The sequence below is a fragment of the Equus quagga genome, chromosome 1 (genome assembly GCF_021613505.1).
Source record: "Equus quagga isolate Etosha38 chromosome 1, UCLA_HA_Equagga_1.0, whole genome shotgun sequence".
In the NCBI taxonomy this organism is placed as follows: Eukaryota; Metazoa; Chordata; class Mammalia; order Perissodactyla; family Equidae; genus Equus; species Equus quagga.
This window is the reverse complement of record NC_060267.1, coordinates 27,047,442-27,075,346: the sequence shown is the minus strand read 5'-3', so window position 1 is coordinate 27,075,346 and position 27,905 is coordinate 27,047,442. Positions and strand designations below refer to the sequence as shown.

The following is a 27,905-nucleotide window of genomic DNA, read 5'->3' as shown; positions in this document are numbered from 1 at the left end:
CTTAATCTGCTACCTGTCCAAAAATGTGATAGACATGTATGACTGGTGTCATTAGGTCCAATTTGGAATTTGATTTAAACAACTAAGTCACGAATATAACTACAAAATCGATAACAATATAGAGAACGTAAGATTATTTTATTACACACACACAAATATTCTCACATATACACATATATGCACACATCATGTTTACACATGTAGACGCATATATACATACACACATCTGTGCACACATATATGTGTGTATATGTACATCAGAAAATAGGTGGCCCATTTCATCAGTTATTATAAACATATGAAAATGACCAGGACATATATCTGTCTGACAGAAAAACGTCTGATGTCAATCATCAGGGGGTAACAATGAACCTTTGTTTCACAGTCCTACCTCAAATCAAGCTGCCAGAACACAAAGATGTATTTGGCTTCTGGGATATTACCGTTTCTCAAAAACTATTCTTAGTTACTTTGTTAGGACAAATCTATATTTAATCATGTTGCTGAAATCAATCAAGTTTCAAAGGATTTAACTTTTCAGCAAAATAAAAAGTGTAAAGATTTTCTAAAGCTGATATCTTTTCTCCCTTAAGTCATGATTTTGCGTATCTTCTTCCATGGTGCTCCTAACAGTCACCTTTAGTATCTTCAAGAACAACCAAGTCCTCACTTCCTTTCTAATTTTCTTAAGCACTGTTTTCAATTTTCTACATTTTACTTCTAAAACAGTACTTAGGACTATGGTTCCTCTCTTTCTCTTTCATCTATTTATCTATAAATTATGTTTATTATACTTTCTCAGTCATGCATTAAAATGTTACAAGTTGTAACTAGTTATTCTCAAAGTTCTCCAACTAAAGATCCCTTTGATTTACCACTGAGAAATCCCTTCTAGACGGGAAGCAGCCTGTACTACCTGAATTGCAAACTTTATTCAGTACCCTGTAATTATCTACTTAATAGCCTTTATCCTCTATTATAAGACAAACTCTAAGAAGGTGGATACCACACTTGTCTTGCTCAGCCTTTATTCCCAGTACCTACCACAGCGTTGGGGGAGTGCCTGTGATAATTGATGTTGAATAAATATTTGTTAACTAATAAATGAATATTCTCTTACTGCCAAAATTTTAAGAACTAGAAAAGAAGCTAAAATCAACACTCAACTAAAGGATAAAAGCTCATACTTCATGGCAAGTAAAAATCAAATCAGGGGCTGGTCTGGTGGCACAGTGGTTAAGATCGAGGGCTCTGCTTCAGTGGCCCAGGGTTCGCAGGTTCAGATCCCGAGCATGCACCTACACACCGCTCATCAAGCCATGCTGTGGTGGCATCCCATATACAAAGTAGAGGAAGACTGGGATAGATGCTAGCTCAGGGACCCCCTTCCTCAAGCAAAAAGAGGAAGACTGGCAACAGATGTTAGATCAGAACCAATCTTCCTCATGCACACACACACACACACAGAAAATCAAATCAAAGACATAATAATGCCTTAAACATTTCAATTTCTCAATCTTTTTTCTTTTTATCCACTTTATCTTCTTAATACTTCATCTTTTACATATATTTTATTTGATAGTCACAAAACCTTTGTGAGGATTTATGTCTACAGTAGTTAAGTTTATACATGGAAAAATTTGAGATGTAAGATGTTTAAATGATGTTGCAAACGGCAATTCTTTCAAAGGCACTAGTGAAACTAGGATAAGAATCTTGGTCTCTTCCTGGTAAACAACACAACTTGTAGACGAATATTAAGAGAAGCTTAGGTTTCAATTCTATTTTCTTTCATATACTTTTTTCCCCTCACAATGGGAATTAAAAGAAAGGAAGATTGAGAGTTTGCAAATGAGGACAGACGAGACATTTAGGAGTGTTAGGCTGAATAGAAAAGCCTATGGTTTTACATTAACTGCTGGGGTTATAAAAATTAGATTTCATATGCACTAATGTGTTATTAACGTCTGAAAGTTGTATTTGCCATAGAAAAGTATGTTTTCTTAAAAATTCTACCTTTTAAGATCCCACATTCTGACAGCATTTCCAGAAGCTGCGTAGAGGAAAGTCCCAGTTGGATTTAGTGCAATTTGATTGATCTGGTTCTCTCCAGAAGGAATAGCTACTGTCCGGCTGGTGCTTGCAGAACAAGCATCTCCAATGGTAACTTGACCTGAAGACCTTAACAGAAACAAAACAAAGCAAAAAAAGTCACATTTCTGCACATGAATTCAGCTTAGAATTCCTTGAATTCCTAGGAAACTGGCTCTAGACAACAAGATCTGTATCTTTCGGTCACCATATGCACAGAACCTAGGAAAGCACCTCACAGGCACATAGTTGACACTTATAAATGTTTGATGAATAAGTGAGTAAGTGAGGGAATAAAACAAGATGCCATGGCTTAAAATTCTTAATTTGAAAGTCTATTATAATGCTAGGAATTTAAGGCCCTGAATTAGGGATGACTAAAATATCATTCAGAAAAGATTAGATGACAAAGATAAAAAAACAACAAATGTTACAGTGCCACGAAGGACACTCATTTTCTTGCATCTTCCAGAAGTCCCCTGAGGGTGAAGCGTACCAATAATCCTTTCATCTATAAGATTTGTCCTTTTGAATTAAAGACACTAAGGGCTTTTAAAATTATTTTCAGTTTTTGTTCACTTTAACCCAATCATACATACATGGAGTATTTACTATGCACTAAAGACATAAATATAACATACTTCTATTTCCTCAGATAAATTCTAAATGGTAAATACATTTTTAAATTTTGAAACACTTTCTAGCTAACTTCTAAAATATCAAGTTATAATCAATAGAGAGTCAACTGGACTGGTAAATTTCTAACATAAAACACAGTGTTCTTTTTCTAAAAATTTCCCTCAAGAGACTTGTATTCAGTACAAGAAATAATTGGTAGTTCTCAAAATACAAATTAGCACTTAAAGGTTAATAATCCCTATTCTACGAATTAGTAAAAATTAGCCTTTCCTATGCTCTCTTATTTAAACCAACAGAGTTCATCTCAATTTTTACTACGTAAAACAGTTCATCAATCTTATGGCAAAAAGAATCATTCTGTGCTCTACAGTTTAATGACATATATGATAACACACAGAGAAAACAAACTCATTCTCCAATTGTCCAACAAAAACTGAAATTAGAAATTTGTGCTAACACCAAAGCAGTGTTCTAAAAAAGTTCTAAAGAAACCTCTTAATTACTCCATACCTGCTAATTAAAGGTTACAAGTACTTCTTAACTGACTACAATGGTGATTTCCGCCATTTTGCAAGGAGTGGTATTCACTTGAAGCAAGTAATGTAAATCATTTAACTACATCAAGTAATAAATACTGTGAAAATGTAATATCTGAGTATTTGGGAGGGAGAAAATATGAAACGTGTACTTAATACTTATAAGTACATATGAATTCAAATATAATTTATCCCCTCCTACTTAATACTAGGCTCTCTTATTTTCTCAATAGTTTTTTTTCCCTTATTTTATCTGTGTTATTTTCTTTTTTGTTTTCAGGAAGATTAGTCCTGAGCTAACCACCACCAATCTTCCTCTTTTTGCTGAGGAAGACTGGCCCTGAGCTAACATCCATGCCCATCTTCTTCTGCTTTATATGTGGGAAGCCTACCACAGCATGGCTGTTGCCAAGTGGTGCCATGTCCACACCCGGGATCTGAACTGGCAAACCCCAGGCTGCCGAGAAGCGGCATGTGCGAACTTAACTGCTGTGCCAGCCCCTATCTGTGTTCTTATTGCAAACACTTTAACATCCTTTCGGAAGTAGACAGGTATAAATAAATAAAAATGCATTCATAGTCCTATCTTTTCTTAGATTTTGTAAACAAGAACTATTTACCCCTTACACTATTAGTCTTTAAGATACTTACGTCAGCGTTCGAATGCACTTTGCTGAATCTCTGATATCCCACACCTTAATATAAGATGTTGACACAGTGAAGACCAGACTTGTATAATTACAGTATTTTACAGATACGACATTGTTGGGATGACCCCCCAGTGACATTATCTCCTGCCCAGTCACCAGATTCCACACTTTACAAGTACGATCTAAAACAAATAAAAAAAGAGGAAATACCGTCAACATGAACTAAAATAGGTTCTCTTGACAATAAAAATTATTTAAACAAGTTCTCTCCTATGAGAAGGAAATGAGATAAGGAAACAGTAATTATTCCATTAACCTGCAACAGGCATCCTAACCCCATCCTTGACCTTCTCCAGCAGGTTCAAGGGCAAAGGATCAGATGAAAGCCAGGATGTCTGGGGTACGCTTCACATCGCCCCTGAATCTAAAATGGCCGCCCCAAATCAGCCTCTTCAAAACATTCTACTTCGATCACACTCCTGCCTCCTCACAACACTCCACACTCATAAACACACACAGCTTTCTCTTCCAGGGGTCACTGATCGATGGCTTTTATTTTTGACTCAAAAACGTAATCATAAAACTATTCTAGTTTGTTTTTCTGACATGTTGAATATCTAATTATCCTGGAGAGATAAATTGAACTTGAATCATCAGAAAAGTGTATTTCACAGAGTAGATTTTTTAAGTGGGAACTGCTTGCCCTTATTCACAATTCACAAGTCCTAGCTAGACTCTCATACTTCCCTCATAGACAATGAGCAACAAATGTTTGCTGATAAAACTGAGTCTTGTAACATCCCTAAATGCTGAGAAACTTTTACTAGCCCCTCAAATTCCTTCCTGTACATGTCTCCTTGATACCTTTCTAGCCTCACTGTCTACCACTTCTCTTACATATATTCTACTTTTCAAGTCAATTGGACTTAGTTTCCAAACATTCCCTACTTCTATCTCCATGTCTCTGCTTATGTTGTTCCATAATCTTGGTTATCAATCCCTCTCTGTCAACATCCCAACCATCCTGTAAGGTTCATCCTAAACACCTCTTTATCAAAGCCTTCCTTATTTCTCACAGCTTGGCAAAGTCTCTCCCTTTTCTAAAACCCCAAAACTCTTAGTCAATAACTCTTAAAAGCATTCACAGTCAATTTCTAGTTGCCTGCCACTGCACCAATGGGGTTAAGAGTGAAGGCTGGGAGACGACTACACCCAGGTTTCCAATCCTGGCTCTTCTACTTACTAGCTAAGGTTGTCTAGGAAAATAATTTAATTTCTTGAATCCTCAGTTTCTTCATCTGTAAAATGAGGATGCAACATGTATCTCATTGAGGTTGTTGTTTGAGAATTAAATAAGACATAATTCGTACAGTGTCAATCATAGTCTCTGACATACGGTAAGTGCTCAAGAAATGATGGCTGCTTCTCAGCTTATTCTCTTTACTCTGTACACTGTAAGGGCCTTTTATAAAGTTGTATACAACCTGCATTACTGAGTTCAGGGCCTTGCGTGCCTTAGGTGCTCAGTTACTCAAGAGAGATGTCTTCGCTCAACATTCTAGTCACATAACATCGACAAAGGTTTTACTTTCTTCCCAACTATGCAATGATTTTGTATTTTACATAATTCAGGGTTGAACCAGATTATCTCTCAGATTCTTATGGGTCTTAAGCAGCTTGACTTTTTTCCCAAACTCTGTTAAAATGTAATCCTTTTTTAAAAAATTAAATATCCACGTGAAACAACTACTGGCACCTTTTGATCCAGTGAAGAGGAGATCATCAGTAGAGTCCACACAGAGCACAGCTTTTGTATGCCCTTCAGCTATGTGAATACACTGAAGTGGAGAAGATCTGATTCCTTTTGAAGCAGGAAATGGGTTGATTATGCCCCTGAGGTGTGGGGGAAAAACAAGATTTACTTCAGTAGCTGTATCATGAGACTAACTTAATTTTTTTCCCTGACTTTAAGAAGTCTTTCTAAGTAATTAGTAATAAAATCCAGACTGCTCTCTCATCTCTTTCTTAAGCAAAAGAACAGAGATAAAATATTAAATAGTAATACTGGTGATGGAGTGCATCAACTAATTAGGTAGCAGCTAGCAGCTGCATTCTGCAAAGAGCAAAGCTTATACATTTGGATTTTCTTATTAACAATCTCCTCTCTTCAAAGTTTAATGAAGCAATATTCGGAGCTGTTTGAGTGTAGTGAATTCTGACAAATAAGAAAGTACATAGACGATGGCTAACTGGAAGATATGACTGACATGCTGGAGTAGGACTCTATGTCAAACTCTTAATCTCAAAGAAGATTAAAGAAGAATGAGACTTTAAAAGAACAGTGAGGCTCTTTAGCGAGCTTTCTTACAAGTTTAATATTTCTGAAGTTTCTGCTTTATGCCACTGGCTATGTACTATGGAAATATAAAGTTGATCAAAACATTGTCCCTATCCTAAAGAAGTTTCAGACAGGATCTGAAATGGAATAATTGTGTCAGGAAGACTAAAGATGAGAGTGAATTAAGACATGATAAATATATGAGTCAGATGTATCTCTGCTCAGAGGAGGAAGAAAAATTATGTTGAAATGCATCCGTTATACCAAACAGATGGCATAATATTAGGACAAAGACAGGGATAAAACAAAACTGTTTCCATCTTCTTGATGAAAGAGAACAATCTTCAAGATGCAACGGGCAGAAATGATTAAGAAGAAATGCAAGCCCAAGATACGTTAGAACTGACAATGGAGCCTTATTCAATGAATTCAAGTATTTCTCTTTTTAAATCATTATATAGGGTTTTGAAAGTACATACTATTGTGGAGGCAAAACCCTGCTGGTACACTAAGAACATCAATAAAGGGGATAAAACATGTGGACCCAATTTTCCAAAAAGCAGAAAAAAAGGTGGATTTCAGAAATTACAGATGGATAAAACTTCTTGTTGAGTCTCATACTAAACAAATCATTATAAACACTTAAAAATAAATGCTCATCCAGTAAGAGAGAACATGAGCTCACTAATGTCATGGGGGAAGTTCTTTGTAGGGCTAATAGGCAGCAAATTAGGGGAACATCATATTCAAAAGATATGGTGACTCCAATAAGGTGCATGCATACAATAAGGCTTTCAAATGCTGTCTTTGTGGATGTGCTGGCTAAGTATGGAATTGCCTAGTAAGGTAGCTCCATTGGTGGCTGAAGAGCCACACCCAAAGAGTCAATGTTCCTGTCAAGCTGAAAGGAGGTTTTCAATATCTGAAGTCAATCTGTCCCCAGCACTAAAGACAGAGATGGCATGTTTATTAAACGGATATATTAAAGAGCTGGATACTGTATTCTATGGCCTAGAAAAATGACAAACAAAATTCATTTATTTTAAGTACACACTGAGCACTAAAATAATCACTGGATAAAATTTAAACATAAAATTTAAGTCTAAGAACAGAATGCTCAAGAAGGAAAGAGGCTTATTAGTAGCCTAGGTTTAAAAAGCTAAAGAGATTTGTTTACTGACTACAAGATCAATGGCTCAACAATTTATGGTTCCTGCAGTGACTTGTTCAATAGAAGCAAATATTTCAGGAGAAAGAAAGCAATAGAGCTACTACATTCTGCCAAAGCCACATCTGGAATGGGGTTGAGTTCTAGATGCCACATTTTAAGAGGAACATTGAAAAACTGGAGACTTTCCCAAACAGTGGAAACAGAATAAAGGATATGTAGACTATGTCATATAAGGAACAGATGATGAAACTAGAATTGCTGAGCTGATATAAGAACATTCACGGGTGGAAGGATGCAATAGTGCAGTTAAAGGGCTGAAGATTTAAAGAGCTGTCACATACACACAAAAAGATGTATTGGATTAATTCTGGTATAGCTCCAGAGGGCTGATGAAAGACCAATGAATAGAAATTTAAAGGAGGTTAATTTAGGCTCAGGAAAAATATCCAACTTTATTTTTAAGGTCTGGTTATAATGATTTCAAAAAGTGAAAGGAGTTCTTCATCACTAGAAATGATACTAGGAATTGTCATCACTGGATGTATAAGTACACAGTTTAATACTATCATTTGCATACATGTGTCAATTTGAGATTCTTGAAATTAGTGCTCAGTAACTTGTTTGTAATCTAAGAATTTAACCAGATTACAACTGAAATGGGAGCAAAACCTCCTCAAAAGTCTGAATCTGCCATTTTGAAATCCTGTTAAGGTGAGGTTCATAGCTATGAACTGAAGCCATCAAATTATAACTATTGCTTCAAATGCTGAACAGGTACATCTGATGCAGAGTCAATTACTACTGTTACTTCTCAAACAGAAAACACATATGTATATATAGTCCAAAAAGCTGTACCCTTGGTTATATAATACTATGTCTCCAAAAGAGGTCCTTCCTTCAGATTACCAGCTTTATCCTAAGAATGTATCAAATGCTCCCTGGTGATATAACATCCAACACAATTCTGTCATGTCAAAGATTGTAATATTACAAAAGTAAATATTTGCATCCAGTGACTTATGTATGGCACAGTTGTGGACAGCCAGATGCCTCTTTTTCATTCTTATGTTTTAATATCATTGATTATTCAGACTACTGAAGAAAACTCATCTCAACATTAAACATAGCATTTTATTAATTAGATGCTGAAAAATGCTCTCAAATATCCAGAGCATTAGGGTTAATATTTTATAGAGATTACCTTATACCAAAGATAACAGAAAAACTATAGAAATTAGAAACATACATCTGTGGTATTTCTTTCTCTATTAAAATTAATCTCTGTATATTCTAAAATATAGAAAACAACTTTAAAATGGTTTCTTTAAATTAGGGTTAAATATCGCAAACTTGTACAACAGACCTAATCTGAAAGTAAAACAAAGTTTATTTTTGTTCCATGCAAACAGTAAAGTTTTGTAATACTATGAATCAGATTCATTTCCTCTCCCTCCCCCGGCCTACCTTCTGGAGGATCTACTGATGATCAGCAAGATGGCCATAAAACAGGGGAAACAAGACGAAAGAGAGAGGAGACAAAATGATAAGTGGGAAGAGGAAATGATAAAGAGGAAGAGAGAGAAATTAAGAGTCCAAAAAAAATCCATAACATGAAATTCTGCAACACAGTTATTTTAAGAACATCACCTATCAGTGAAAAATATTTATTATTTTTTTTAAAAAGCTCCTTTACTTTCCATTCTTTCTAATTTTTAGGTACCAAAGCATCCTTTTTTTCTTCCTAGCATACTGTTTTTTCATCACAAAATCTGCCATAAACTTTTTATTTAAAATTGCTAACCCAACAAGAAAGAATACTTTATTCACCTCCCACACTTTGAGGGATTTGAAATACTTAATTGTTGAGAAGCAAATTGTCTTGAAATCAATATTCAAAGAACTTAGTTTCTTTTATAGAAAAGATTTAGATTACAAACAGAAAAACAAGTATCATGACTTTTTAAATTATTATACAAAGAATTGCCACTACTTTGTCTAAAAGATATAACACAAAAATATATTAAAATTAATATGTTTAAAAATATTAGTGCATTTATATGGTTTCCAATAAGTTATGCATGCAAGAAAAATGAGACTTGCTTAGAGTTTCTAGGAAGGCACTTTAGAACATCAATGAAATGCCAGAATGTAGAAAAGATAGAAAGAAAGTACCTGTGTACCTCCGACAGAGAGGAATCACTTTCATCAGACCTACAGTGAAAGAGTTAGAATTATGAGGAGAAAGAATACAGAGGTCAACAGGTAAAGACACTAAGATTGAAGTGAAAATTAACAGTATGAATAATAGAAATATAGCGAACATTTCCTTTACAGTGCTGTTTTTCTATTTGTACTGGATATCAGCAAGTTCAATGCACACCTAAATCAGGTAAAATATTGGATTCTTATGTGTTCTGCCAGGACACTGGGGAAAAAACTTTCTATTACTGACCCATAGAACCTATCTATCCTCAGCTCTAAAATTTAGGCCCTGAAGAGGAAAATTATCAAGTAAGTGAAATACATCACTTCAAAATTCTTCCTATTTAATTAGAGTAGTACTAGAAAAATTTTCCATTTCAGTAACTATCAATGAATTTTATTCATCTTGATAATTACTTTAGACTTACACTCTAATGTGGAAATTGAACAAATACATTATATGTTTGCATGGAAATCAAATCACTCAAAATTTAATAACCTTTTATTTTTAACTTATCTCAAAAATATGAAGTTTTTCTGACTAGGAAGTCCCTCAGTAACAGTTGGGGGATTTTAGTGGGATTTTAAAAATAGGCGAGCCACTCTTATCAGCCCTACCCTGAAACCTCCAAGGCTGGCAATGAGTCTGGTTATTATGAAAATCTGTTTAGCTTGTATAGTAGGCTTGAGGAAAATGAGGATAGAGTGTGTGCTGGCATGAAATATAACCAGAAACAATGTGTAGGATCTACTTCCAGTTGGCAAAATATGCTAGTCTCAAAAAGGAGCCCCAAAGAAAGTGATTCAAAGGTAGGTGAGTTTTTTTAAAGGATAGTTAGTTATTCTAAGTTTTAGCTTACGGAGATGACAACAGAGTCAAATTATTGGTAGCTCATAAAATACTTTAGTTAAAAAAAATGGAACTATGACTACATTGTCAAGATTATCAAAAGACTGGCAGAAAGTTTTATATCTGTGAATGCAAAGTAGACAAACATTCCATGTATCTATTGAAAAACAGACTTCCCAAGACATTCCTAATTTTCCTCTACTCTTCTCTTAATTAAATGAGAAATATGATTTAATAATATGTCTCTTTCCAATTACACAATATTTACCTATCTAGATCAATTTAAAGAACAAGTCATCTACTGATGAAACTATATTAAAATCTAATCAAGAATTTTATCAATAAATCAAGTAGATTAAAAACTGATTCAAAATGATGGTGCATTTCTCTAAGTCTACAGAGCCATTTAGCGTGATCTAAATATGCCAGACAGAGCTTAAACAACATCCTACAAATTTCAGAAATCAGTGATCTATACAGGGAGATTATAGCACAGAAAACAAATAATTGGGGTGGGAGACTGGATATCAAGTACATACATCCACAATGTTATCATTCAAAATCAAAGCAGACAAGTCAGAGTTAATAAATACCTTATGGCAGCATTGTTAGTATTGAATTCTTGCAAGAGAGATTCTGGCTCAATGTGGGAATACTTTTTCACTTCAAATTTAATAAAAATTATATTTTCCACACCACTCCAACTTCTCTATCCCCACAACCCACCCTCAGTCCTACCATCTCCACCCATAAAGGTACTCTTTTATTCCAAGAACACAACTACTGACGTTTTGTGGTAGATTTGTGTAGAAAAAGCAAATGATAATAACATGTTACACATATAACAAAGATCTTTATAAGCTGTTATACCCACCAAAGGTAAAATAATTTGCCTCTTTCCAACTGAGGCTATCTGGATTAGAGGCTTTTGTGGGCTCATAGAAGCTGAAGAATCCCAAGAAATTTAAACTTCAAGTGATCTCAAAGGTATTTCAATTCTAACACTTGTAAAAGAAAAGGCAAGACAAGTGCTGAAAGTATAGCAATGCAAATCTATAACAGGGAATAATGTTCAGCAGGAAAATAATTTTCTTCAATTTCATCTATGTGGTTCATTTCCCATTGGAAAAACACATAAAATATTGCAAGAGCTCACAAGTCGGATTCCATCTCCCACACAAAGAGATGGCTAAATGTTTTCTACAGACTGTATTGAAAGGTTCAAAATATTGTAATAAATAGTTGGGGCTCTTTTCCATCATGACTTACTTATCCTGCTGAACTGATGTGTTTCCCTGAGAAACAGTAAGACGATTAAAAACATTCAGTTCATTACGGGGCCGGCTTGGTGGGGAAGAAGGAGGTGAAAGACTAGCCTCTGAGGTTCCAGAATCTGAGCTACAAGAAAAAAGAACATTAAACACGTGGCTTTAATGGGTTATAATTTGTTAGGAATGTTATAAGAAACATGCTTTTTTTAAAAAAAGCTTTTCATTAGAGAATTCCTTCCCTCCCTTCCTTCCTCTCTTCCTTTTTTGTAAGTTAAAATGCACTCTGAACAATTTAATTTAAAAAAATTTTTTCCACTAGATTTTGTTACATTGGCCACAAGATGGCACTAAAGAAAAAGCTCCATCTGCTGAAATGCAAAGTCAGTCTAAATAAAGCGAGCCAAATCTAAAATTACACAATTTTAGAACGGAGACCAAGTTGCTCACTTTACAGATGAGGATACAGACCTAGAGAGTTGAAGAAGGATTTGCCTATTCAATTGATTCATTTATTTATTTTTAAATTACTTATTTGCTCCATCCCCCATCTCCTAATTATTCTTGAGACATTCAATCCAGTAGAAGCACACCAATTACATCTTTAAATACAGGAAGCAAGATGATCAGAAGGATAATTTCTACGACTTTCAAGTCAGCTAAACTAGTAGTCAAAGTAGAGAGTGTGCATGTTGATAGACGGGAGGGGGATGGTACAAGATTGTCGTCTTAGGAAAGAAAATACATGAAAACTGCTTTTTATATTAAAAAAATTAGCTTTACCAATATTCCAACGTGGATTGGCATTGATACTCTTACTCAAGGCCATGGCAAAGATCCAAGGGACGAGAGGGTGAGCCACAGGGTAGAAGGGGGCCAGTGGTTCTAACCCACTCATTCAACTTTCTGCATGCTGCAGTGTTGCAACTTAAAAATGCCCAGTTAAGTGGATCATTAGATTATGTATTGTCAAGTAAACTAACCCTCACAAAACACATAAATGGCCTTTAAAAGATTGCAGAAAAATAAAATTGAAGATAGTATCACTGTAAACAAAAAAGAACAGCAAGAAATGGCAAAATTGATACACCCTCTAATATACTATTTTTTGGTCAACCACTTTAAAGTGGTTAAGTCAATGTCAGTTTTATCAGCTGACAGTCAAAATTAATTTCGAATTTTTCTAGAAGATTATTTGAAGTTTAGATTTAATAAGCCTCTTCTCAAACATATATTAACTCTTACAATGATATACACAAATAATTGAATATAAAAAAGAATCCAGGGTCAGGGAGAAGTGCTCGAGTATTTTTATAGGTATGTGTGTGACCAAGAAAGTTAGAAGACCACCTAGCCAAGCCAACGGCTGACGTGACTGTCTTCCTCAGTCAGATCAGTCACAACCACAGAGCCAGCATAAATCTGGAGAATAATTTCATTACTGTCCTTTAGCATCTGAGGGCAGCAGACACTGGACACAATCTGGTAGATAAAAAGCATGAGTAACTTACTGTTTTTGTTCCTTGGCTTTTGATTTTTCTGCTTTCTCATATGCCTTTCTCCTGGTTATAGGGGAAGGTTCTGGTAGTTTTTTTTCTGATAGAGATGATTGTCTGGAACTAAAATAGAAAAAGACTCTATCATCATCTAATTTTAAATATATACATATAATTTTGTTTGGCAGATATTCAGCCTAAAATTTTTCATAGATTAATAACTGGAACTTGAAAAAGATCACTTGGGAACAAAAAGTAAAACTAAGGATAGGAAAATATTACATGAGTTATTTTCAGTTAATGGAAGCTTGACAACTATGTATCTAATTTTTAAACTGGCGATCATCAAATATATGCAAATCAATTATCTTTGAACATAAAATCAATGCTATACTGCCAAATAGCTAACATAAATATTTTACTTTAAATGTAAGTGTTTAAGTTTGATTAGAATTGCTTCACTTGAAGAAAAATTGTCTTTATAATTTTTCAAGAACAAAAATATTAGAATATCATAATGTGAGAAACAATGAGATTTAATGAATTATATTAGACATAGTCACAAAACAGTACTCTAGGTAATCACAAAAAAAAAACCTATGCAATTATTTTACTTAACAAATATTTAGCTATATACATTTTTGTAATAAAAATATTCTTATTATAAATTTTAAATGTTGCATAGTGGCTATGTAATTAACATTTAAGACTATGATTTCTGTGTACAGTGGTATAATGAATTTTAATTGAAAAAATGAATTTTTACTATCCTTGACTAGTTATATTAAAAAGAATAAGGTGGGGGGCCGGCGCCATGGTATAGTGGTTAAGTTCAGTGCCAGGGTTCGTGGGTTTGAACCTATGCCACTCATCAGTCAGGCTGAGTTGGCAACCCACATACAAAAAATAGAGGAAGACTGGCACAGATGCTATCTCTGGGCTAATCTTCCCAAAGCAAAAAAAGAGGAAGATTGGCAACAGATGTTAGCTCAGGGTGAGTCTTCCTCACAAAAAAAAAACACTTAGGAATTAGAAAGCAAGATCCCCAGAATGAACTTAACACGATTCCTATTTAACAGTGAAAACTAAATATAATTAAACTTTGTGTGTCTAATTTTTCTAGTCAGAGGAAATTTCATTTTAGAAATTCCGCATCATTTGAATCATAAGGGCCACCTGAGTGAATTGTTTTACTGCATGCAATAAAAGTCATGCAGTAACAGCTTATAAGAGTTACTGTACCAAGCACATGGCCAACACTTTAACTTGTACAGAATTACACAAGTATCTAAATTTATGAAAACTTGAAAATAAATCATGCATAGAGACAGAGTCCAAAAGATATTTTCTACAACCTGTTATAAAGGATACATTTTAAAAACTAAAAAAAGGCAAAAAGAAGGTATTACCTGAATCTGGATTCCAGGCCATAGATTTAGTCTTGAAGTTCCAAAAGCCTCTATCCATCTGACAGACTAAATGCTGAACACATGCAGGTTCCTAAAATCTGTTCTCAGTTCTCTATCACTACCTTCACCCAAAGCATTTCCTCTACTGTCATCTTATCAAAAAAGCACTGAAGCCATAAGGTATACTGGTTAGCAATCTCTCACAGCAAATCCAATAGTTAATTACACAGGCCACCTCAAGCACATGCAAGAAAGTTCTGTCATCATCAAAACTAATTTTGGAACTAAAAGTAGCAGTTGGGCTTACTGAATGCAAGACAATGGAAATGTCTTCCTAAAATGAAGAAAATTATGGGGAATAGAGATACTCAAGGTGAGAAGTCTGTCATATTTTACTATTTGCAGAGTCTTATAGAGCATGCTGCTTTTTTGTCAATATTTCTCAATGCAGTGATATATTCATCCCATAAATCATTTGCAAGATTGTATGTGAGGGTTAGTTTGAAAAATGTCATTAAAAATCTTTACCAATGAATGATCTAATTTTAATATAACTATCAAAACACACATACACACACAAAGTACACAAACACACACACACACTGGCCTGTGTAGAGAAATCTTTCTTTGTTTTCAAGATAATAATGGAAAAATTTTAAATAACGTTTGTTTTGAATAGAATGCTTTTTGTTCGGATTTTCATAGATGCAAGAGAGAAATATTCCCTCTTTCAAATCCTTAATAATACCAATAAAAATACTTTGGGCATACACTCATCCCAGACATGCAATGTGCTTCAAGGCAAAGAATTAGGAAAGCTCAAAATGTATTAAGTTTGTCATGGATATATCTTTTTTCTTTAAAAGGGTCACCAAACGCATATTATCCTGACCAGGCTCTTAGAACTGGGACATACAAATTTTAGAGCAAATTTAAGAGTCTTTTAAGCTTCTGCTTTATATAACGGTTTTATAGGTATAACTTTAACCTAATTTAGGTGTTTCTAAATAAATTTTGTCTGTAATTCATAACTCAGCCTTTATAAAAATTATAACCCTTAAGAAAGACCCTAAAACTGAGAAACAAGACAATTCAATTCAACAAAGAACATCTCCTCTTAAATGATTTCAAATGTCCAAAACATTAGGTGAGACAATACCTAACAGAAATTACTTTGAAAACCAGAGATCTTATTTACATAAAGTTTTATAAATAGAAGTAAGAAATTAGCAACATGCATATTAAACAAAAAAAAGAAAAGCCATAAGAAAGGAAGTTAGTGTAGCTGGGCCAGACTTACATGCTGCCTATCTTAGAAGGAAAGCCAGATGGGGGAGGGAGCTCTTTTTCCCTAGCAGAAGTACCACTTGTCTCTGTATTCATTCCAATCTCTTGCCCTTCTGCAACAGGTGTAAGAGGGCCAGGCAAGGAGGCATCTCCTGTACTAGTGTCTGAAGCTAGTTCACTGCTATCTGCATACAGCAATTCCATTTGAGTGGTGGTTCTCCTTCGGGCCTAGTCAGAGAATGGAAGGAAAAGCAATCAGGAGCAAACTTTCGCAGAGAAGATGATTAGGGAATAGAGATTTAATATTAGTGTGAAACAGGTAAAAACATTTAGCGTGTCTTTTCCTAGCAAGTGTGTCAAACATAGCATGTAAGAAAGTGACAGGCCAGAGCTATAGCCAGATAAGACCTTTAGAGTCCATAATAACAGCTGACATTTGGATTGAACTTACTATATGCTAGGCATTGCTGTAAACACTTTATTATATTAGCATGTACTATCATTAATCCAAATTCACAAATGAGGAAACTGAGGCACAGAGAAGCTAAATAATTTGCCCAAAGTCACACAGCTAGTAAGTGGCGCAGCCAGATTCAAAACCAGACAATTTGCCTCCAATATGACTGTGCTATCCTGCCAGCTCCTTCAACATATAATTTTTTTAAAAAAAGAAAGAAAGAAGAAAGAAATTAAACCAAAAGACAATTGCAGGGAAGCTCAGCTAAATTCTGATTTTCCCATGCTTCGATGCTTTATTTAATATCAAGCTTCATTTCATTTTAAGTTTTATAGTAATATCAATTTTCACATCTGTATCTCAGATTTGCGATCCTGCTTCCCTGTTGCCTTAACTGTGTGTTTAATCTGTCTGCTGGATAATTCAGCAGCAGCCTGCACCTGCTTTTGGCAGGATGGCGAGGAAGGTGAAGCTTATTCTCCTAGAATCTAAACTCATTAGACACTCCCTTCCTAACCCTTGAACACCAAGTGACTACCCTGTTGTTGCAGACTTGTTACCATCACTAAGGTATTAACAAATAATCAAGGTGTTTACCTGAATATAAGCCACTGAAGGGCAGGCACCCTGTTTTATTCAATTTTATATCCCTCACACTTAACACAACGCTGGTACACACCTATTTAAAATATATAGTCAACTTCATTTTTTCAGTGAGGAAAAAGAAATGATGTGAGATCCTTTTAGGCATCTTTGCAGTTCAAAAGGAGTAGGTAGCACTTTTGGAAAGGGAAAGCACTGTAGCCTGTTTTCCAGACTCTCAATTGTCTCCACCGCCAATGGCCCATGGCAGAGAGGAATCGTTTCCTTGGGAATTCCCATCCACAGTGGTTCTTTCAGGAAATGACCTTTAGGCCACCCCTTTTCATCTCTCTCTGGTGTCTAACAAGGGCATGAATAACAGGCTTTCACAGGCCTGAAAGATGAAAGTTACCTTAAGAGATTCTCTCTTCCACTTAAGACTGGATCCAAACTATACTAGAATGTTTTCTTTGAATTTTGGTAACTTCTTCTTGGTCACTTAGAATAATAAAACAGAAACCACATGTTGCCAAGCCAGTAGCCCAAGGACCATATGTAGAGCCTAGAGATGTTTTTTGACTGGCTTGCCCAGTATTTTAAAGATCAGAAATTCCATATAAAAATTGACATTTAAAGCTTCTCTTGAAAAACTAGGGGATGTGGTAGGCTTAGGCCCATACTCCATCAAGGCAAAAGTGAGCAAGAGGCGAGTAGAGGCTATTTGCTTTAGATGGGGTATGCTCTTTTCGTGTAATCACATGACCTCTACTCATTATATTACACCCAGTCGAATTACCTATTTACATCACTTGACTAACCACTGTGGGCCTTAAATCCATCCTGGCCATTTGCACAGTATTATTATTTCAAGTTCTGATTCTATCCATTCCTTCAACAAATATTTACTAAGCACTGCAAGAATTCTTTGTTTTCAAACATCTTAAGATGGTTAGTTAATTCATCTAGTATAAAATGCTATCAACACGCAGTCTGATATGTACCATGTGTATTTTACACATTTACAGCGTGTATCATTTACATTTTTTAAAAAATTCTACAAATACACATTATAGCCTCATTAATTTTTAATACATGATGATTAAAAGTTGTCATATAATTCAAACCACCTCAGGAAACTAGATAAAAAAATAAATAAGAAACACATAAGAACATACTAGAATGTTAAAATTTCAAATATTTCTGTCAAGCTGAATGATTTATATTGTATGCCACAATAGGGTCTACCATTTAGTCAACAACAGCTTTTAAGAATTGGGCTCCACAATCATATTTTATCTAGTGGTAAAAATACAAGAATACAGTAAAGTATAAGTTCCATGAAGGAGAAATTTTTCAATATAAATTTTTTTCAAGGGGAATATGATAAAGAACTAGATTTCTTACAAATGGACACTTTGGTAAAAGCATTGCCTGCTCGCTAACCTGTTAAGAGTCAAGCCTGAGACCTATGTGTTTAAGAGTGATAACAAAAAACAGTGGAAAGAATGTTTACCTGGTATTTTCAATTCTCCTTACCTTGCTTTTAGGTTTCACTTCACCACAAAGCTTCATAAGGTCTGAAGACAGTGTGCTATATGCAAATAAATAATTAATCACAAGATTAAAAAGGACCTTATTATAGAAAACGGTACATCCTCTAAGTTTACAACTTTGGAAAAAAAATGTATATGCCTCTGGAAAATACAGAAAGACAATACTTAAAATCACAATGAAGTAATTAAAAAATAATTCATTTTCCTTCTTTAAATATCCCAATATTTTTGTTTTAAAATTTGTGATGGTTAAGCATGACTTAGTTTGGTTTCCATATTACTGTTTCTAGGGCCAATCACTTAGCCAAAAAATTCAAAATTATTTCTGTTTTATGGTAATTGTTTGATGCAACAAGATAAAAGTATTAAAGATATTATAGAAACAAGTCAAATCTATTAAATTTTTAAAGCCTGTCTTACCTTCCTTCTGATCCTGGGCTGTGCAAAGGTGCATCTTCATCAGTACTATCCTCTACGCTTTCTAAAAAAAGGTCCAAATGTAAGTATTATCCACATGTCACAATTTGAATGATGACAGCAATCCCTATGCTACAATAAACACCAGCCCAAAGTCTCGATATGGGCACTTTGGTTTCAGTAACTGAATCGAAATAGAAATGTAGAAAAATATTTCTAAGAAACTCTTTTGATTATATGTCCTAGGATGAGAACAAACATGTTTAGAACAGGAAAACCACAAATTTGAATGATAGAATAGCATTCATAGGATAGAAATGAGATCTTGTATTTATCAGAGTATGTATAATTATATATATTTTTTCAGAGTATGTATTTATCCCATACCATTGAAACATATGAAAACCCAGAGTAAATAAAATACAAGATTAAAATAAATGCTGCCTGAGCTCCCTTTAATGTACTCAGTCAACTGTGAAAACTATGTAAGTGTAAACATACTTGTTATACTCTATCAGTATATCAACTTAAATATTTTCCTCTATTTTCATTTTTGTTTTCAAGTAGAGAGAGAATGTGTGTGTGAAGGAATTCAGAAACCACACATCCGCATGCAGCTCATTCACGTGTACATAAAAGATGAAAACAATAGGTTTGCATGCAACGGTTTTGTAAATGAATACAAATAAACCACTGCTATTTCAGAACGACTGTAACAAACTAGAAAAAAGAGGCGAAAAAGCAAACATATAAAACTAGTAGGAAGTCAGTAAACAAAACGGCCACTGAAAGTAAACTATTTAAAATGTCAGTGAGTGCCTAGCATAGATGCAGGTTTTTAAAACATACACATTTTATTATAAAATCATTCCACAAAACTAAAGACAATATTATACATAACAGATATTAATGGAAAATATATATGATTCATCCCTTTTAACTGCCAATTTTATATCATCCAGGTGGATTGTGCACATGAGTCAACTAATACCTTTCTCTGATGCTCCCTTTCTTCCAGTTTAGCAGACACTTTTATAGAAATTCAGTAATACTTGATACTTGATAATATTATCTAAAATGGAACCCATCTAGGACCCATACAAAGAAAATTTACTTTCAGAAGTGAAGATAACCGTGGTGTTGAAGGCAACATGTATCTCAAGGGCCACCATTAGACGGAGGCTCAAGGACTTGCTTCACAGACAGGATAATTAAATGCTGAGATGACTGAATTAGTTGATAAGATAGAAAATTAGGTTACAAAGAAATGACAGACCTAGCCTTTATTTTCCCAAGTATAAAAGCGAGCTAAGATTGGCTAGTATTTTTCTTGTAGGGAGTGATGAAACCAGTTAGTATGTTAAATATCATGTGAGTGCTTAGTAAAAACTGCTTAGCTCCTGCTTATGCATGTATGTATGCCTTATCTACAGATAATTATGGTTTGATACAACCAACCTGATCAGAGGATGGAGGCCCCCACCCAGACAGCCACCAAATCAGACCCTTCTCAGGACTGAGCTGAGTCAGAGCACTATGGTCATCTGGGCGGCAGGACACGCCATCAATCTCACTGTTGCACTCTCAACTAGGAGAACGTAAATCCAGCCCAACGCCAGCCTTTTCTCTCATCACCGCAGAATTAAAGCTAAAGGCAGAGATGTCAGAGTGTCCCCAGTCACCAGGTAACTAAGGAGAGGAGTTCATTGTACTTAGAATGTTTGTGCAAACAATATGGCGTATGTTGAACTCTTGCTTTCCTTCTGGGAGTCTGGACTTCTAGTATGTACTAGACAGAGGGTACCTATGTGACCACTCTCCAGTAAAAACCTCAGGTGCTGAGTGTCTAGTGGACTTCCCTGGCATTGTACACATATTGCTGCATTTTCATTTCAGGGGGGAAAGTATATTCTGTGTGATCTCTCATGGGAGAGAAAGGACACAAGGAAGCCTGGACATGGATTCCTCCAGACTCCATCTGTGTCTTTTCCCCTTATGATCCAGCCATGTATCCTTCGTAGATTGCACTCATGAATCTTTGCTGTGAATAAAACTACATGCTGAGCCCCATGAGTCTTCTAGCAAATCTCCACAGATAGGAATGATCTTAGGGACTCTAACATAGGTAGGGAAAAATAAAGATGTTCTTCAAAGGCAATAAAAGTACAAGCCTATTAGCATGGGGTACTAGCCCTGGTTCACTTTCTAGCCTTATGTTCCATCACTCTAGCCACGTACTTGTTGCTCCAGGGCATCAACCTGCTTGATGGTCTCATGCACACAATACTGTAGCTAAATCTCCATGCTTTAGCTTGGTCATTGCCTAGAATGACTCTTCTCTGGCCACCTTCCCCGTTTTCTTTTGCCTGGCTAACTCCTTTTCTTCCTTTATGTTTCAGCTCAAATGCCACCTCCTCCAAAAAGCCTTCATCGACTCCCATTCTTGTTGGGTGGCCCCACTCTGTGCTCCCATAACTCCCCGTATATATCTCAATCACTGCCCTCACTGCAACGTACCATAATCTGTTCATGGTCTGTCACCCTCAGCAAGGCATCAAGTCCATGAGGGCAAGATTTAGTGTCTTACTCCTCTTTGAATCCCAGCACAGACCGATGCTTGAGCTAAAATTGGAGCCAAATAAATGTTTTTTAAAGCAACGTATATATGACTGTCTAGCTTCTGTGGATTTAACTTCCATGTTTTTCTCCTCTACGTTTTCTTCCAAACACCTCTGGGCTAGATTATCACCCTAATCCCTAGGGGAAATTTCTGTCGTGAGACACAGGTTACATCAGCTGAATGGGTTTCCACTCCAGTTCTGACCTTTCTTTAAGCTACAGATCATCAAAAGTTGATTGAACGTTGTGAAAAGTAACACTGCTCATCAAATTAGCAGTGTAATATTTTCTGCACAAAAAGACATCAACGAGAGCATTGCATTTTCTTCCAAGTTAAAGAGATGGACTTAAATAAGAATTTACTTATTACTACAAGATGGGCCACTAAGATGAAGAACTAAGAGAAAGAGGAGGAAGAGGAGGAGAAAGAGAAGAACAAGAAGAAAAGGAGGAGGAGGAAGAAGAGAAGTGCTTGATAACATATGGAATGGGAAAACTTCTGGTTATAATCCAGGAACTTGGGCAGCCTAACATGGTTCTTCAATATACTAATCCTACTTTTTCTACCTGTCCTTGTTACAGCTTGAGCAGCTTAAAAGTAGTAACTGTTCCATATCAATATTATGCAGTTGATCTCAAGGAAATACTATTTTGAGATTAACACATAGTGTAAACAACTAAAAGATCAAACACCTCGTGTATTTTATTTGTGTAACATCTTAGCATTTAAAGTAAATTCATATTCATAGATTATGTTTATTCTAATGACATAGAGAGGTCATTACATCTAATCTTTCAGTTACATTCCCCTTTCTTTAAGTACGAGCATTTAAAAACTTTTGACAGCTATGTGATTAGAAAAAAAAAGTTAAGATCAGATTTTGAAATAATTTTAATTAAATAAAAACTGCTCCAAAATAATCATTCAGGAAAATTGCAGTTAATATAATTGCCCTGATAGCCCTGGTCCTTCATGTGTATAATTATTCAGAGGAGCAAAGATATTACACGTGAGTGGGTATAGTTCATGTGAATGTTGTAGTGGCAAGAAAAAAGGTTGAAAATCTCTATACTCAATGATCTTTAAAGCTCCTTCTAACTTGAAAATATTATGCTACAATTTTAAATATTGTTTTAATTTGTTCATATAACATCCTTTGGATAGTTTTATTCAATTTATAATATTAAAAATATGTGCCCAATTTTACAAAAATTAAGAGTAACCAAGAATCTAGCAAATAGATACCAAAGACAAATATATACCAAAGAAAGTTATTTCTGAGGTTAAAAAAAGAGATGCAAGTTAACAGATATATTTAAAAATTAAAAAGGAATACATATACTCCATCTTTTTCCTACAAGAAAGAGAAAGAAGGGCTTATGAAACTGGAGCCACAACTGGAGCTCAAATAATAAAAGAAACTAAAGCATACTTCTTTAAATATCTAAGAATTTTTAAATCAGGAATGCATAAGAAAGACAAAAGACTTAGTATGTTTGTGGTCATGGATACATTTCCAAAAAGATCATGCAAAAACCAGTTGACTGCCAATAAAAACTTTAAAAATAAGATGTACCACAATTAGTGTACACAAACAATTAGTAATTCATGCAGCTGTAGGGTACACAGAAAGCTAAACATACTTACCTAATGGTATGCTATCTAGATCTGTGTAAATAACAGCAAAAAGGAAACAAAAAGCAATACTCCAATCAAAACAGAGCCAATGTTAAGAACTCCCACATAAAACAAGATTATGTACCATTTATAAGATATGCAGAATAGATGCCATAGCAAACACTTATAAATTTGTTTTTTAAGGCAGTTAGATACGCAGAGTAAAGGAATGAAACTTGGTTAATATTTTAAATAATTTAAATAATCAATTCAGAAACTTGGTTGATCATCTTTATCCATAAAAACTAATTGCTCAATAAGGTTAAGTAAGCCTTTTTAAGTTGGTAATTATTTCTTGGAATGACAATAATTACATCCCCCAGAATTTACACATGCAAATTAAAGAAGGAATAATATGAAAAGCATAAGTAAATATATAGCATCTATTCAGTCAAGCTGTAGGGGAAAGAGGTAATAGCATAGCATACTCAAAGAGCAAAGGCACATGCAAGTCACTTAACTACAATTTTGTCCAAATTACCTTGTAAAGCATGGCCTAGTAAAGCATCCAGCTCAGGATTTAGTTCTGCTTTCTCTTTCAACATGTGGAATAAGAGCTGGTTTTGTGTAGCACTGGTTATTTCAGTTTGTTTAAGCCGACCTTCAAGTACTTTAATTTGAGCCTCTTTCTGGGCAGCCTGAAGACCCTGTAACACCAAAAAAAAAAAAAATTATCTTAGGTCCTACAAAACAGAATCTACCAGAAATATGTATCAAATAGCAAATGCATATGATATATGGACTTTGACATCAGATAGATCTTGATTCATCCCAGCTTCTCTACTCACTAGCTTGGTGACCTTGAGTAGGTTACCTTACCTTCCTGATTCTGTTTCCTCATATGCAAAATGATGGGAATAATACCTACTTCTTAGCACATTGTGAACATTAAATGAGAGAACACAACATCAAGGGTCTAGCACAGCCCCAACATGGGAAAAATGTGAGTCAGAAACCATTATCACCTCCAACATTTAGGCAGAAGTTTCTTACAGGTGACAGGTTAGTGCATTTATGGTCAAAGAGGAAGAGAGCGCAACTATATTTTTCACTTTCTAACTTTTGTTTTTGAACTATAAAGAATTAGTATTAAACCAAAGTTATAATACCAAATTTGTTTGTACCCTGAGAGATTTTCTTTTCCTTTGTTAAAGCAAAAGAGGAATTATTTCTTCTTTAAGTTTTTTATCTCTTCTAATTCGCAAGCTAATAGAATTGATCTCAATACTGCTGACTTTTCTTAACTCTAAAGAAAGGTAAAAGGAATATTTTCCAATTAAAAAGAAATCTTCTTCCTTATTGCAAAGGAAAAGGTCACCAGAGAAATATAAATGCAACTACAATGAATTAGTCAAAACCTAAGTTTTCAATAATAGTGTAGTTACATCTCACCTTACTGATGCCCATTGACAGGAAGTGATCTAGCAGGTATCGGGCTTCCGTAAGTGTGCAAGCATTGATGACTGCAGTGACATCCAATGTTTCTCCTTCTTCCTACATCAAACCAGCATATGATGTAACATTACTTTACTCCGAATGTATTTAAACAGAAGGCAAAAGCCTCTTATTTCATGTATTTACTTGATAGTATTGGGTTAGTTAACAAGACTGTTAGTTAACAGAAAAGTGTAAAATATGGCCCCTACCCCAAGAAACATACGGTCTAGTTGAAAAGATAAGATACACTTGAGCACTTAAGAATTCAAGACAGATTAATAAATGACATATTTCTTTTACAAACAATAAATAACATAACAAAATCAGCAGAGAAATCTGGAGAGCAGGCAGGGAATGGTATACATACAAAACCTAAGAATCAGATTAAACCAATAAACAGAAAATTCCTTCACATAGATTCAAAGTGTTTTTAATAATTAAAAAAATACAAAAATACTTTTCATTAAGCGATTAAACATTTTTTTAAATTACAAACCTTTGCTTCTTCCATCTGCATGATGTTGGCTTGACAATCAGAAATACTGTCATTGATGTAATCTATATTAGCAGTTAGTGACTCCATCTCTTCATTGATGTTAACCACATTTTTATCTCCCTCTCCACTCTCCTTGACTATCTTTTCTCTTCTTTTTGAAAGTTTCTCTCGTCTTTTTGTGAGTTCTTCTCGTTGCTATTGAGAAAACAGGTTGGATTTTACGAAATGACATTCATCTAGGACCTTGAGAACATTATGCTAAGTGAAATGTCAGTCACAGAAGGACAAATACCGCAGGATCCCACTTCTATGAGGTATCCATATTGCCAAATTCATGGAAGCAGTACGTAGCATGGTGAATGTCAGGGGCTGGTGGGAGGAGGATATGGGGAGTTGCTGTTCAATGGGTATAAAGTCACAGTTCTGCAAGTTGAATAAGTTCTAGAGATCTGCTGTACAACACTGTGCTTACAGTTAACATTACTGTGCTGGACAAATAAATATATTAAGAGAGGACATCTCACGTTCTCTGTTCTTACTACAATTTTCAAAAGAATGATGTTCATCTATTCATTTACAACGCAACCAACACCCACCAAAAAAAATAATAAATAACTTGGTAAGTATTCAGTTTACCCAGGGAACAAATTTGGAAAAGCAAAATTAACAGTCAGCTAAGGGAGAACATATCTACTTCCTATTTCCCATACCTTTAGGAGTCTATTCATATCAGCCTCCATATTGGAAATAGTCATTTTCTGCATGATGATGTCTGTGACCCTGCGCTCAAGAAGCTGCCACTTCATGCGAGCTGTTTTGGAAGTAAACACTCGGCCAGTCAATCCTTTCCTCTGATATTTTTTTCTATAATCATATAAAAACAGACAAACATAATTACTTATGCATTTATCTGATTGTGTACTGCCAAATAACAAGATGTTTTCATTTAAGGCCAACATTCAGTAATAATGCCACAAAGATTACATCAGGAGGAATAGAAGAGTCACACTGACCTGGTTCCATTTGTTGCGGGCGTTGGTAAGGCCTGGACTCTTGCCACAGGAACTCTCATTTTCTGCTGGACTCCTGCCCTTAACGCCTCTGTTTCCATGGCAGCTGCACTGGAACCTGTGTCCTGAACAGGAGTATCAGATGAGCTCAGCTTCCTGGTGACTTTCCCAGCCACTCTATCTGACATAGGCCTTACTTGCCGACGAAGAGCTGTAACCTGAAATAGCAACAGAGATGATTCATTCTCTTAGTCCACAGATACACATCACTTATCTCAAAGCCAGAATGTTTCCTCCAAATGGTCAACTTGCCTCTTCAGTTTTGCGACGAAGAACCACTTCTTGGTTTCTTTTTTGGGCTTCCAAAAGTCTAAGTTGATGCTATAAAATAATATTGAATAAGTTAAAGCAGTAAACTGAAAAATATAATAGTTCTTACTCCTACATTAACATATTTCCCCACCCCACCAGGAGCTATAAGAGTTCTTAGCAGAATTTGAGCTAACAACAACTCTGCATCCATTATTCCTGATATAGAAATTTTATTCCAATAAACACAAATGCATACTGATATGACCATTTCTTTCTGAAAAATGAAGAGTTATCTCCGTGACACGTACTTTTATTTAACAAACACTCATATAGTGCTTACTATATGCAAGAACTTTTTTAAACGCTTTATGAATATTGTCTTGTTTCATTTTTGTTAGATATTTTGTTCTGCTGGCTGAGGCAGAAACAGGAAGAAACACAGCTTAGAATATTTTCAAGACGCATTTTACAATATATACAGTAATTATAAACTTTTAAATATAGGGAGAACATATATTAATTGTATAAGCACTTTAAAATAACTTTGGAAATGTTCCTATGTTGGGTAAAGTAAATGGACAATAAAACGTCAGTATTGGCTACCAATTTGTTTGTACATACTCTATATGATAAAGACAATTAAATATGGACTACTTTAAGCCACTATATCGGGCTATAATTTAGAAAAGAATCTTGAACTGAAAAAGAACACAGATGCTAGTTCTGGTTCTGCCATTTATTCAACTCTTTGAACCAGGGCAAATCTTAGGGAATGGACTTGATCACAAACATCCCTTGTAGGACTCAAATTCTATGATATAACTAATCACCCTTCATGCTTTATATCTCAAATTCAAACAGATGATTCATGTCACGTTTATGCATATTCCTATCTCATCAGATGGGAATTCCTAAAGAAAAGGATTTTATCTTAAGGCTTCCCATATCTTCATTGCCTACAATGATTGACATGGAAGTAAAGTTAAAAAATCTTTTTTAAATGAGTGAACTACCAAAAATTAAAATCAACATATAGGTTGAAACTTGCTACTACATTAAATTTCTTCCTTTTAAAAAGTCAAATCTCAAGCTCATTCATATTTTTTGTGTACAAACATACTAAGTTCTCTGAGAGTTCAAAGATGAATATGACAAGATAAAATTTAGAAAGGAGGTCAATTACAAACACAAAGCAACAAATAAAAGGGAGGAGTCTAAATGTTAGTTTTGTATGTGATTAAGCAGCCTTACATCTTTCTAATAGAATATTATATCGTATATAATCATATGTTGGGGGTAAGATTCAAAAGTTCCATCCCAGGAGTTAGTTGTTCAATATTGATCTCTCCACATCTCACATGAATTAGTAATAAAGAAATAAGTAGCACACATTGTAAGGAAATTATT

General features: G+C 34.9%; 1 protein-coding gene across 14 annotated transcripts in view; it reads right to left on the bottom strand.

Annotated features, from left to right (window-relative positions):
• The window catches only part of KIF21A (kinesin family member 21A), a 147,436-nt gene that overhangs the window by 9,866 nt on the left and 109,665 nt on the right, over positions 1-27,905 (bottom strand). For 2 of the 14 annotated variants that reach the window (XM_046666458.1, XM_046666483.1), the window contains 17 exons: positions 26,499-26,567; positions 26,190-26,404; positions 25,887-26,040; positions 25,177-25,371; positions 24,636-24,737; positions 23,725-23,890; positions 23,214-23,234; positions 18,950-19,010; positions 18,513-18,567; positions 15,951-16,165; positions 13,257-13,364; positions 11,747-11,875; positions 9,598-9,636; positions 8,890-8,904; positions 5,673-5,809; positions 3,918-4,098; positions 2,017-2,181 (listed from right to left, as the gene is read on the bottom strand). In XM_046666458.1, the coding sequence (XP_046522414.1) occupies positions 2,017-2,181; positions 3,918-4,098; positions 5,673-5,809; positions 8,890-8,904; positions 9,598-9,636; positions 11,747-11,875; positions 13,257-13,364; positions 15,951-16,165; positions 18,513-18,567; positions 18,950-19,010; positions 23,214-23,234; positions 23,725-23,890; positions 24,636-24,737; positions 25,177-25,371; positions 25,887-26,040; positions 26,190-26,404; positions 26,499-26,567 (2,027 nt within the window). The remainder of the gene's footprint in view (positions 1-2,016; positions 2,182-3,917; positions 4,099-5,672; positions 5,810-8,889; positions 8,905-9,597; positions 9,637-11,746; positions 11,876-13,256; positions 13,365-15,950; positions 16,166-18,512; positions 18,568-18,949; positions 19,011-23,213; positions 23,235-23,724; positions 23,891-24,635; positions 24,738-25,176; positions 25,372-25,886; positions 26,041-26,189; positions 26,405-26,498; positions 26,568-27,905) is intronic. The other 12 variants (XM_046666466.1, XM_046666501.1, XM_046666474.1 and 9 more) reach the window with 9 other exon arrangements.